Source organism: Bos indicus, chromosome 24, assembly GCF_029378745.1.
Source record: "Bos indicus isolate NIAB-ARS_2022 breed Sahiwal x Tharparkar chromosome 24, NIAB-ARS_B.indTharparkar_mat_pri_1.0, whole genome shotgun sequence".
NCBI lineage: Eukaryota > Metazoa > Chordata > Mammalia > Artiodactyla > Bovidae > Bos > Bos indicus.
In genome coordinates this window covers 54,599,887-54,613,258 of record NC_091783.1, presented here as the reverse complement: position 1 = coordinate 54,613,258, position 13,372 = coordinate 54,599,887, and the positions used below count along the sequence as shown (strand labels likewise).

General features: G+C 37.8%; 1 protein-coding gene across 7 annotated transcripts in view; it reads right to left on the bottom strand.

The window, feature by feature from the left end:
* Nucleotides 1–13,372, bottom strand: part of RAB27B (RAB27B, member RAS oncogene family) — a 198,146-nt gene that overhangs the window by 15,725 nt on the left and 169,049 nt on the right. For 6 of the 7 annotated variants that reach the window (XM_070779104.1, XM_019986904.2, XM_070779105.1 and 3 more), the window contains one exon: nucleotides 5,964–12,226. The exons of the other annotated variant lie outside the window; for it this stretch is intronic. In XM_070779104.1, the coding sequence (XP_070635205.1) occupies nucleotides 12,037–12,226 (190 nt within the window). In that variant the 3' untranslated portion in view covers nucleotides 5,964–12,036. Of the gene's footprint in view, nucleotides 1–5,963; nucleotides 12,227–13,372 lie in introns of those variants that run through there. 7 annotated transcript variants of the gene reach the window in all.

Sequence of the window (13,372 nt, the reverse complement as noted above, 5' to 3'; positions counted from 1 at the left end):
TGCAGTGAGGAAGAATCTGAATTCATGAACTTGGAATGATGTGTCTACTGCTTTTGTGAAAGTGTGTTTCAATACATGCATTCATTACAGGTGGAATTTGTGGTTATATAAGTAAAACAAAAGTCTAACTTAATGCAAACACACTGACACTCAGGAAAGCAGAAAACACTTCAGCTAAAGGCATAATCGGAGAACTTCATTATCCTCAAAGGTGAATCACCTGTAGGCTTTTTGATCCCTCTCTTTGGTGTATAACTCTGAGCATTTTCTCAGGAAATGCTTCATGCCTTTCAAAGTGGAATGTGAAACATCTATTGTCTTTGTAAGTTCAGCAAAGTACTGTAATCCTTGCAGTGCTGCCTAACTCTATGTGTGAGTTTCATAACTTCTTGTTTTGATTGCTTTCTAGTTTTTAAGGTGTAGTTATCTAATAACGTTTAGGACACAGTCACCCTCTGTGTTAGTCGCTTCAGTTGTGTCCGACTCTTTGCGACCCCGTGGACTGTAGCCCGTCAGGCTCCTCTGTCCATGGGATTCTCCAGGCAAGAATACCGGAATGAGTTGCCAAGACCTCCTCCAGGGGATCTTCCCAACTCGGGATCAAACCTGGGTCTCCTGCATTGCAAGCAGATTCTTTACCATCTGAGCCACCACGGAAGCCCAGTCACCCTAAGCCAGGAACAATTCTAAGTACTTCACCTGTATTAATTGCTTTAATCCTCCCAACAAGCCTCTGAAATAGGTCATATTATTATCCCCATGATTCAGAGGAGGATACTGTGAGTGAGCAAATAATTTTTCTAACGGCTGACAATGGAGTAAACATTTGAACCTTTTGATTTGGCTTCTCATACATCTGCGTGCTCACTTGATGTTCTGATACTTGCCACCATAGAAATGTCTCTCTTCTTGCTATTTAAACCAACACACCTCTTCTGTTGGCTTTCTTCGCCACCATGTGGATGACACTGAGAAACAGTACATCGAGGAAATATTTTGCTGAGAATTGGTCTTTTACCTGTTGGTCTACCTTGCAAGTACGTAGTTCTGAAAAACTTCTCTGCTAAAACTGCCTATTTTAACTTTATTATTCATGCCTTTATGCCACATTGAGGATTTTTGGTCATACATTTCCTGGCACATGTGTAGAGATATTGGGATCATGAAATCTGCTTTAAGCATCTGCAGAGTGGTAGGAAATTTCACTTTTCACTTGGAGATCACTTAGGTTCCTCTTATACCCCAACCATTATGCTGGGTTGCAATAAATCTGGGTTGTAATTAATGTGAGTTTTTAAAATGGATCCACTTAACTGACCTAACAACCTTGATGATTTACATGAAAATAATGTATTCTCAACTCAAAAATGGAAAGACATTGTTGGGTTTTATTTGACTTCCACTATACGCATTTTTGAACATGGAAGTACAGTTCAATAATATAAAGGTAGGATCTGCTTACATGATCTTCATCTCCACTTTGGAATGGTATTTGGATCTCTTGAGAATAAGAATAAACAGCTTCAGAAGCCTAAAAAGATCTGCTCTTCAAGTACAAAAGTATTTTTTTTACTAACATAAGTAGATTATTTATTTGTCATTTGTGGATTATTTCCTATATCCTCATCATTTCAGCTTTATCATTTGAATTGTTTCTTTAAATAAACATTGCTGAGTGACAAAACAAATCATTACAATGGAGAATGAAACTTAAGAGTCTAAAAATAGTGCCACACAGAAAATACAAAAACAGAAAACCAAACCATTAACTAAATGGTAGTCAAAATATTTGTACTTATAATTATACTAATCAATATATTGGATAAGAAGGTCTGAGGTGGGCTTTGAAATAAATACATGAAGATGAGAAATGAAGTTTCATTTCACTTTGATTACATATATTGTTATAAATTATCATTAAGAAGTGCTTAAAAAATTGGTATGCTGCTGCTAAGTCGCTTCAGTGGTGTCTGACTCTGTGCGACCCAATAGACGGCAGCCCACCAGGCTCCCCCGTCCCTGGGATTCTCCAGGCAAGAACACTGGAGTGGGTTGCCATTTCCTTCTCCAATGCATGAAAGTGAAAAGTGAAAGTGAAGTCGCTCAGTTGTGTCCGACTCTAGCAACCCCATGGACTGCAGCCCACCAGGCCCCTCCGTCCATGGGATTTTCCAGGCAAGAGTACTGGAGTGGGGTGCCATTGCCTTCTCTGTATACCATTTGAATAATTGCTTATTATATGCCTTAAAATAAAGAAAGCTGATGTCATTTTGTGGGTTTTGTTTCTTGTTACATTAAAATTATTATGCGTAAATTAAGCAGTTATTACCTGACTGTTCATGATAATATAATCCATAATTTTTGTCAGTGAGCAGATATTTAGATAGCACCTTGAATTTTTCTCCTAATTTTATCTGAATCCAAATTAATAGCAAAACTAATCTATTAAATTTTTATTCTCAATTTGAGAAAATGGTAGCATTATAAAATTAAGAACATACAGACACTTATCAGATTCATATTATTTCACTTTGAAAATTCTTACTTGACTTGATCTGAAAATAATTCGAGGATCTTTATCAATATCAAAGTAGGGACCCAATCTTTCAGTAAGTAAAAACTCTTTAAACACATAAAATCATTATCATTCCTTTCCTTCCTTTCTGCCTTCCTTCATATTGGAGTATAACTCAACAATAAAAATAAACCACAAATACGGCAACTATGGATAAATGTAAAATTATGATACCTGAAAAAAAAAATCCAGAAAAAAGAGGACGTATTCAATACCATATGATTTTCTGGGGACAGGGTGTAAAGCAGTATTTGAGGATAGGCATAGAGGGAAAGAGTGTGAAGGAGTACAGAGGAACATTGGGAAGTAGTAGTGTTTGTATCTCAAATTTTGTTCTAGCCAATGTATTCTTTTTTACATTTTTTGCTGGAATATAGTTAATTTATAGTGTTGTGTTAATTTCAGGTGTACGGCAAAGTGAATCAGTTATACGTATACATATATCTTCTCTTTTTAGAGTATCTTCCCGTATAGCCATTACAGAACATTGAAAGGAGCTCCCTGTGCCATACAGTAGGTTTCTGCTAGTTTTATTTTATATATCGCAGGGTCTGTTTAAATCCCAGTCTCCCATTTTATCCCTCCCTCCCTTATCCCTTGTGACCATGTTTGTGATCTGCATCTGTGGCTCTATTTCAGTAGAGCACCATGTCTTTAAGATTCACTCATTTCTTATTTCACTAAATATTTATTGAGGCTCCCTATTTGCTAGGCCCCTTCTGGATGCCAAGGCAACAGCAGTGGGGAGAGGGGAGAGGGTGCATGTGGTAGGGAAGAAAGAAAAGGGGAAAATCTCAGTCTTCATGGAAATATCTTCTAATGATGAGGAACAGATAATACACTCAGGAACGTCCCATGGACTGTGAAGAAAAGTGAAGCAGAAGATAGGCATAGGGAGTAACCAGGGGTGAAGAGCTGTAGTTCCAATTTTAATTGACTGATCTTTGAAACTATTACTGTGAATAGATGTCAGTTACATAGGGTGCTGATTTTAAATAAGACCTCTGTCTTTGATGGTAATATTTAAGCAAAGATAGGAGGAAAGCTAGGGAAGTGAGTGGAAGGAGATATTCTTGGGTGGAAGAGGGGTCCAGACAGAGGGGGGCACAGGTGCATGAGTCCCACAGGCCAGGTGTATTCTGAAATAGCCAGGATGTCAGCTGGATGGGCAGGTGAAGAATAAGCCCCAATATTATCTAAATCGCTTTTCATGCAATGTATTCCTTCACATTTATGTTGTATAAGTCATCCCTTTATTTGTTCAGTAAGTTAGCCTTCAAGTTCGGTTTTGACTTCCTAGCAGTGGTAAGCTAATAATTTTCAGGAATCTGTGTCTCAATTCCCTCCTTTGCCTACATTTCCCTGACTATGAAGCAAGCCCAAGTTCTGTGGAAAGGTCAGTGACGAGAAAACTGCCCTTAAAAGGCTCAGTTGGGTCTTGTTTTGACCTACCCTGTCAGCCTAGAGAACTCAGGCAGAACCGCTCTCGGAATTCAAGGGATAAGAAGGGGGCCCATGAAGCTGGGTAATACGGGTTCATAATCCAGTGTCTTAACTAACATGATGCCAAATCGCTCCTTTGGGTTCACTTTTTCACAAGAGTGAATGAGCTCATGATGTAAATGTCTCTAGGAAATTAAAGAGATTGAAGTCTGCTGCTTTTTTTGAAACTTTTGGTTAAAAAAAAAAAAGCAAACTTTCTCTCAGAAACCTCCAAAAATGGTCCAAAGCGATGATGATTTCAGAAATCTTTCTAGTACTTACAATAAAGCCTTAGTCAAATTATAATTAGTGTGTTGGCTTCCTATATCATAATGCAAGCCCCCTACATGAGTTTCTAACAGAAGAGTAATGCTCACACTCTTATTATAGCTATTCTTTCAGCACAGCTAACCATCCATATTGGAAACAAAATTTTCCTTGGTATCATAAACTGTGATCATACAAATACCTTATATACAGTTTTAAAAAGAGAAGTCCTACCACTGCAGTTGAATTTCTCGGTGGTCTTACTTTTTCTTCAGTATGGGGGACGCTATGACTATTTTTACACCCTATAAACCCATTAGGAAAAGCAAATCTCTAATGACTTACCTTCAATTATTTAAGATGAACCCAGGAAAAAAAGATTCTGCCTGTGTGACGTGGCATTACTGCTGTGGTGAGTCACTCAGTTGTGTTCGACTCTTTGTGACCCCATGAACTGTAGCCTTCCAGGCTCCTCTGTCCATGGGATTCTCCAGGCAGGCATACTACAGTGGGTTGCCATTTCCTTCTCCAGGCATTACTGCTACTGCTGCTGCTGCTAAGTCGCTTCAGTCGTATCCAACTCTGTACAACCCCATAGATGGCAGCCCACCAGGCTCCCCCGTCCCTGGGATTCTCCAGGCAAGAACACTGGAGTGGGTTGCCATTTCCTTCTCCAATGCATGAAACTGAAAAGTGAAAGTGAAGTCGCTCAGTCGTGTCTGACTCTTAGCGACCCCATGGACTGCAGCCCACCAGGCTCCTCCATCCATGGGATTTTCCAGGCAAGAGTACTGGAGTGGGGTTGCCATTTCCTTCTCCAGGCATTACTGCTACCAGGGAGTAAAGTTGAGAGAATGGTGCCAAGGATTTATTTGCTTACTGTGGGAGAGTTGTTTATCTTCAAGTAAAAACTCATCATTATCTTGGCAAAGCTTATCTATGTAACATATGGAGGAAGAACAACTCTGGGAACAACTTTGCAAATGAACGTTAAAAAGTAAGATGCATGGTTGTGGTCTTGAACTGGCCTTGAACATCAGTCCTGTTCCCCGTCTGTGACTAAAGGAGATATGACCATCTTCAGCATTTTCTTATGGGAAAGAAATAGGTATAATACGTTGAAGTATTGACAAACCTTGACATAACTTCAACATGTTAACTGCCAATTTTATAAGTGCATCCTTCACAATTATTAGAAAAGTTCTCTTGAAAATCTCAGTCTTTAAACAGATAATATGTGGCCTTCCCTGGTGGCTCAAATGGTAAAGAATCTGCCTGCAATGTGGGAGCCCTGGATTCGATCCCTGTGTCAGGAAGATCCCCTGGAGAAGGGAATGGCAACTCACTCTAGTATTCTTGCCTGGAGAATTCCCTGGACAGAGGAGCCTGCTGCCTGGACAGCTACAGTTCATGGGGTTGCAGAGTTGGACACGACTGAGTAACTAACACTTTCACACTTTAGAAAGTTTAGAGAGATGGATAAAAATCGCTTGGCGAAATCTAAATCATTTCTTTCCTAGTTCCTAATGGACATCACATTTAACGTGAAATGGTTTCCATACTGGTATTCACTAAATGTTCCCCATCCTCCATACATTTGACCACAGCACAGAAATAAGATTGCCTTGAGTACACAAAATAATGATAAAAATGCATTTTTATTTGAAAAGTGTGCGGAAACAATCACTGAATACAGTTCTCAACTGTAATATTTAAACCCACACACCACAAAATCATTGGATGCTCTGATTTCTGAAGCTACTAGAACTTTGGTACAACAAAATGATGCCCTGACAGTCTGTCAGGCACCACAGTCTATTCAGGGGCACAGAGAATAAAAACTCCATGTTTAAGGTTTTAATTTACATTCATAGCACTAGACAAAACAGAGATCTGAGTAGATGACAGACAAAACAATCGAACGTGCTTAGCCTAAAAATGAGGATAATATCACTTAAATGTAGACTGTTGAGATACAGTGAAGCACTTCAGTGTTAGGCCAAAATGTTGTCTACTTTTAACACATTAAGCAGGATAACTTACTTTCCTCAAATAATTTCAGATACAGTCAGTATCTTTCACAAGGTTGTGGACACAAAGCCGTGTTTATACAAGGAGGATTTTGACCAAATTTTAATATACTATGTAGAATGTAATTGGATTCCTTGAAAGAAATACAAAATGACCTACAGAATGAAATAGAACTCATATTTGTTTTTTCAATAACTTGAGATATATTAAACATTTTCAATCAAAGACAATGACCAGAGCTGACTATCCATTTCAAGTTCCCAGTATCTCTACTAGAATTAGTGTTTTGTGCCTTCTATAACACTTGTGAACATATGGTTGTGAAAGTATGACTGTGATATTTTTATTATTCTTAGCTTGGGATAATAGTGTCAGTTTGTGAAATGGAATTTAATTTATAAACCAGTTTCTACATATGTTCTCTTTGGAGCCTGATATGAACCCTGTGAGTTACACAGGATTTATAAGCCCCATACGAGGAGAAGCCATATTTAATGACATACCCACAGCTCCCAAATTCCTCTATCTGGACACTTTCCTTTCTATAATACTAGTCTTCCTTTCAAAGAGTGCTTGAAAAAATAACCTAGAGAAGAGAAGAGTAAGGATAAGCATGTGTTATTGCTTTGCTAGGGATGAATAATATTTTGATATGTCAATAATAGCCATTGGTTAAATAAGGGATCCATTAGGATAAGAACAGGCATGCAGCTCCAACAGAATTTGCCAATGACTAAGTCTGCTGAGGGATAATAGCCATGACTTCCAAGACCTGTTGGAAAGAAAAGGAACTGGGGAACAAATTTAAATAATTCAAAGATGATTTCTTCATTTTTTTTTCCTTGAAAGATGACAAGTTTTTAAATAACCATGTTATTTTGGTACTCATCTTTTTGTTTGTTTGCCTGTTATTCTCACTAAATACGGAAAAAGAGCTCTGCAGAAAGGCCTTTGTGATGCTACTTCTTAAAAAATTAAAGTGCAATTTATGAGGAAATTAGATTCAGATAGGATAAATAAAATGGGTCTAAGCATCTCAAATTTTGATGCCAATCATGAAATATTTGGTATTTAAATATTTTTATTAGCTTAGTTCTAAGGGCCTAAACTTCTACTTGGAAGATAAAAATAATAGGTAAATATTTGCCATGGTGCTGGTTTAAGTCACTAAGTCATGTCTGACTCTTGGCAACCCCATAGACTGTAGCCAGTCAGGCTCCTCTCTCCATGGGATTCTCCAGGCAAGAATACTGGAGTGGGTTGCCATTTCCTTCTCCAGGGGATCTTCCCAACCCAGGTCTCCTGCCTTGCAGGCAGATTCTTTACCGACTGAGCTAAAAGGGAAGCCCCAAATATATAACCCTTTCTCTATTTTTTTTTCCCTACATAAAAATCAACCTTTTAAGTATGGTCTTCTCCATATTCTCCCATAGTTATAAACTCTATTTAGACAACTTGAATCTCTAATCTTTCTTTATGGTTCTCACTCAACAGTGTCATCCTGGTTGGGTCTTTACCCAAGAACTCCAAGGCAATAAGTTCATAAAATTCCTATTCATCTAACAGTTCTACTTTATGAGGCAAGTGTCTCTGTAGATTTATACAACATTGAGACAACACTCAACTCAGAGCATATTATCTACTTTCCATGTTTAAGAGCTCAGCACTCTTCCCAGAAATAAGCTTATACCATTTTGGTCAAAGATCAAGAAGAAAATATAGCTTTTGGCGAATTCCTAGACAATAGTTTTAAATATAGATAGCATCTTGGTATCTTTAAAAATGATAAAGCTTTCCCTAAAATATTCACAAACATTAGATATCTTTTAATGCTTTAAAGCTTGGGAGTAGAAGGTGAAGGACAACTTTTCTATTGCTTTGGCTAACATAGCTCACAGATCTTCCTTTTAAAAAATTATTAAGTACGTTAGGAAACTAGAAACTTCGATATGATCTCTTTACAATTTGAGTTTTAAACTCTAAAATTCTTTATGGTTGAGGATTCTCCCTCATAGTTGTAGTTCCAGGTTATATACCACACCTAGTTATATCTCTCTACACATATTGTTTCTCCTACCCAATGCACCCACTCCATTGGTGAGAACTGTATGAGCTTCATCAAATTTGTTGATTCCCAGTGCACAAAATTTACACTTTAAAGAATATTTCAGCTGTTATTAAAATGTTTTTTAATGTAGTCAGTCCTTCTTTATGGTCAAAGCTTCTCTCTCTTACAAAGGAGACAAGAAAGGGCTGGTAAAAACCCTTGCCCAATTCTTATCTGAATGGGTTGGCAGAGAATAACTTGTACTACAAACATAACAAAAGCACTCACTGATACACAGAATGTCCTATCTGGTTAAAAACAACAGGGAAAATATTTACTTTAGTAAAATGCTGGTTTTGAATTATTTGTAGCATGATAGCTGATAATATGGAAATGATAGAAACTTGGCTAGAGTGGTCACTGGCCAGAGTTTTAAAAGTCTTATGTCAAGACCCACAAGTTAAATTCCAGTATTCAGCATTTTTTCTACTAATCTGTGACTTCTTATCCTCATCACAAGACAGACATGTTCTCTCAACTGCCCTCTGATACATTTTCCAAAGGATTATTTTATTTTATTAAAAGGTAATCTTGTACCTAATCACAGTTAGAGTCTCAAGAAATGTCCATTTCCCAAAAAGTGACCAAGAGATGGTGGTAATAATCTTTAGATTCGAATAATATCCTTATACCCTTTGCTGAAGACATCAAAATAACTTTAGCTGCACTTATGTCTCTGTGAGCCCTTCCTACACCATGGTATTACAGGAAACGAGCTATGTGGCTATAGCCAAATTTGGTCGTGGAGGTATGTGAGGCACTGATTAGGACAATGTAAACATCAAACCAGTGTAAACACTTCAGAAATGGTTTCTGTATCAGAAAGAACTGCACGTACATTGTAAATAATTCTCCAAAATAAAATATGGCTTACTAAAGCATTTGGGAGACAATAAGTAACACATGTTGTTGGGTGTTAATGCAGTTCTTCAAAAGCAGTCTTATACTTCATGGCTCCAGATCCATTTAAAATTATAAAATGAATTATATGGAATAAATAATTCTGAAATAATGAAAGAGTAATGGTTACATAGACTTTGGGGTGTTAAGTCAAACTCAACAGAGAATAAAATATTTTAGATCAAGTATTTATAAGTAGAATACTATTTTAAAATAATTTTCTTGACTGTTTTTAATTTTGTTCCTCTTGGTATTATTACCCAATAATTGTTATTTTTATAGGAATAGTTCTATAATTATAGGCATCATCACCCTCTGCTTCGTGCTATGGCTATCAAATAATAATCTTAAAATAGTTCCTAAATAAAAAGCTTGTTAAATAACTGACAGGGACAGAATCTTGGCATAAGCAAATCAATCATATAACTGGAAAATAAATAGAAAAAATAAATATCCAAAATAGAATGCTTCTTGGATTTTAGAAAGTCTAATTATTTCCTATTATGGAAATGCAGGGGACATCACAATTTGAATCCAAAGGAGAAATCGATTTAATGACCACAAGAATTCACCAAAATTTGCCACATCAATGCTTATGTTGGTTTTGCTCATATTCCTTCCAGAGGAAACATCTCTGATGTCAGCTAATACCTAATATCCTTTTGGCACAGGCACTGAGGTCATGAAGAGCATCAGAGAGAAACGCATCACGGGAGGGAGTACCCCCCCACGACCAATTTTAGAAGCTGGCATCATGCAGGAATCCCAGGACCTGGGCAGTCAACACTGAGATTGTGTTAATCTGTTAAGGGACTGACTTAAAAGCTTCCAAATTACCTGATTCATGGCACATGTCTAGGTCTTACAGCTGGATACTCCCTTGGATCTGTGTTCCAAAATCTGATTTGTACCAGATGGAGGTTGATAGAGGAGGTTAAAGGTGGGGGACTGGGATTTGGAGCTTCCTACATTTGTAACTTAACAAAAAATATACAGAGTCTAGATAAGTGCAGTTTAATTGGCAAAATTTTCTACAAAGAGGAACTACCTTTTAGAAAAATCATATACTCATAATAAACAGAGAAAACAGAATATGATGACTTTGTCATTGATAAGCTTGACTGAAACATTTAAATTTAAAAGGAATGGCTTATGTTTATCAGAAGCTAAAATAAAACACCAATGTAATATTCGACACAGTCATAAGAATAGGCCAATGGAAAATGCTTTTGTGATCATGTTTAGAAAGAAAAGACAGCATTATGGGAAAAATAAAGCCATTAACCAAATTTTGGTGAGACAGGATACAGAGATTCATCTCTGCCAACTCCCAAATATAGTTCACCCATAGGTATTTTGCCTCAGGCAAAATAAAAACAGATGCTAAATACACTGCAATATGGCATGAGGTATCATCAAATTTTTGTGATGAATGACATGAAAATTCAGTGACCATAAAATTGATCCATCATTATTCTGAAGTTGTTGATCTACAAAGTGACACAGCTATGTTTTTACAGTTGAATCAAAGCCAGGGGTGGGTGTAGGCTGGAGGGGAGCGATGTGATACAGTTTCTAGTACTTTGTAAATTAGAAACTTAGAATTAATAGTCACTTTTTATTTCATATCACCAGCATATTTTATCTAAAAAATTAAGGCTAAATAGTTTTTCTTGAGTTCATAAAGAGATATTTAATAAACAGCAATCTTTAATTTCTCCTTGTGACTATTTATCATGATTTGCTAAGAAATGTGAAATGTGAAGCTGAACACTACACCAGAAGCTGAACACTAGACCAATTTCTAAAACTGTGCTGGAAATGGAAACCTCTGGGCACTCTCTTAATGCCAACCGATAATGTCAGCTTCCAATTGGCTTGACTGAAATTTGGCCAAGTAACTCTCCGAGACATCTGTAAGAGACACATTTAATTTCAGTTGTCCAAATGCCATTTTCCCATACCTTCATCTCTCTCTCTCTGGGCCTTTTTCTTGTCCTCTGTCATTCACAGTCCTATTCTTGTCTATCTGCCATTTATTAAGAATATACAAATGGCATGATTACACAGTCTCCTACATATTCTCAGATGTCTGACATTCATCCTCTCGTAACCTTATCAGCAATGTTGTCATTCTAGCACAGCTTACAGGATATACATAGTAATGTCACTCTAAATGAACCACTTAGAATTCTTTATTGTGTATGCACTTTTAGCTAATATGTCCCCCTCAATGCAAACCTAAAAGTCCAAATCAGATTCTATATAACAAGTAAATCCAACCTTTAAAAAAAAGTCATCCTTCTGTGTTCTCCCTTCAGAAACCTATTCCTGTCCCCAGTGTGACAAGGTAATTTTGGTTCTGATGGAAAACCCACTGATATCTCTTCTTCTACACTCTTTTCTATGTTCATCTTCTTTATGAAAAAACAAATTGAGTACCCATGATGGTACGATGACACTGGGAAATCTTTGATCTTGTTTGGAGGGGCTTCAGGGATTACTGGTCAACTCTTCTGAACTCTGTTGACTATTCAGGTTTTTAAAAATTTCTGGCAGGAAAAGAAAGACATGCCGTTATACACGGTTTATTCAACAACAATGGTGGGGTTTATCGCTCTTTTTGGAAGTGACGTTTGCTTGGGTTCTGGATGGTCAGAGGCTGGGGTAAAGTCTAACAGGCACATTTCTTCTCTGCTGACTTCTCCCCATCCAGCTTTCCAGAGCTGCTCCCATTGACTGTGTCGGGGATGTGGGTCTTCTCTACACACTGTTCCATTCGTTTCATTATTAAGTCCAGAAGGGTTTCCACAGCTTTTTCCACATTCTGGCCAGTCGCTGCACTTGTTTCAAAATATGGTATGCTAGCATGGAAGAGATGACAAATATTTTTGCAAGGAAGGAACCAGAAAAGATACAACAAGATGTGCCAGTGAGTCACACGTGTGAAAACATGGCTGGCTGAGAGATTGTGAGATAATCACGATTTTGCTGGCTGAGTTGGAAAACATCCTTGGTTTTCCTCAGTGAGTGAAAACTGATGGGTTGCTTTTTCGTGTGGGCGTAACGAGCGTTATGGGCAAGGAAATTGCTACAAGAGGTGCTCAGGTACTTGAAGCCAAGCATCATCACTGACTTTTTAAAAATGAAGAGGGCAAATATGCCAGACTAATGATCAATGTTGCCATTAAACTATTAGCGTGTTAATCCCTCAGTCGCGTCTGACTTTTTGCGAACCCATGAACTGTAACCCACAACCCTCCTCTGTCTGGGATTCTCCAGGCGAGAATACTGGAGTGGGTTGCCATTCCCTTCTCCAGGGGATTTCCTGACCCAGGGATCAAACCCAGGTCTCCCGCATTGCAGGCAGGTTCTTTACCATCTGAGCCACCAGGGAAGCCTATTCAACAATTACTTCCCTCCAATCAATTATCTAGAAGTCTGATTTAGAAATTAGGCAGGCATTGCATAGGTTATTCATGTGAATACAATCTACATTTATTTAGAATCCAAAGTTTCAAGAAGACACGTACATTTATTTGTAAAACTCTCAAGGAGGTACGGAACTGTCACATTTGGCAAAAGTACTTAAATTTGAAAAAGAATGACAATTTCTGCCTTGGGAGTCAGTTTCTAACTACTTGAGGTGTTTAAATGTTTTGTACTCTGACATTTAAGCTAGCTATGATAATAATAATTGGGCTTCCCTGGTGGCTCAAATGGTAAAGAATCTGCCTGCAATGCATGAGACCTGGATTCAATCCCTGGGTCAGAAAGACCCCCTGGAGAAGGGAATGGCAACCCACTCCATTATTCTTGCCTGGAGAATTCCATGGACAAAGGAGCCTGGCGGGCCACAGTTCATGGGGTCGCAAAGAGTCAGACAAGACTGAGTGACTAACACTTTCACTTTCAGGATAATAATCACAGTATTACATCCAGGTCAGGAGTTATTCCTTAGAGTTTTGTAGCTATTGAGAGGCTGTAGAATACAATGCTCAAAAGGATGG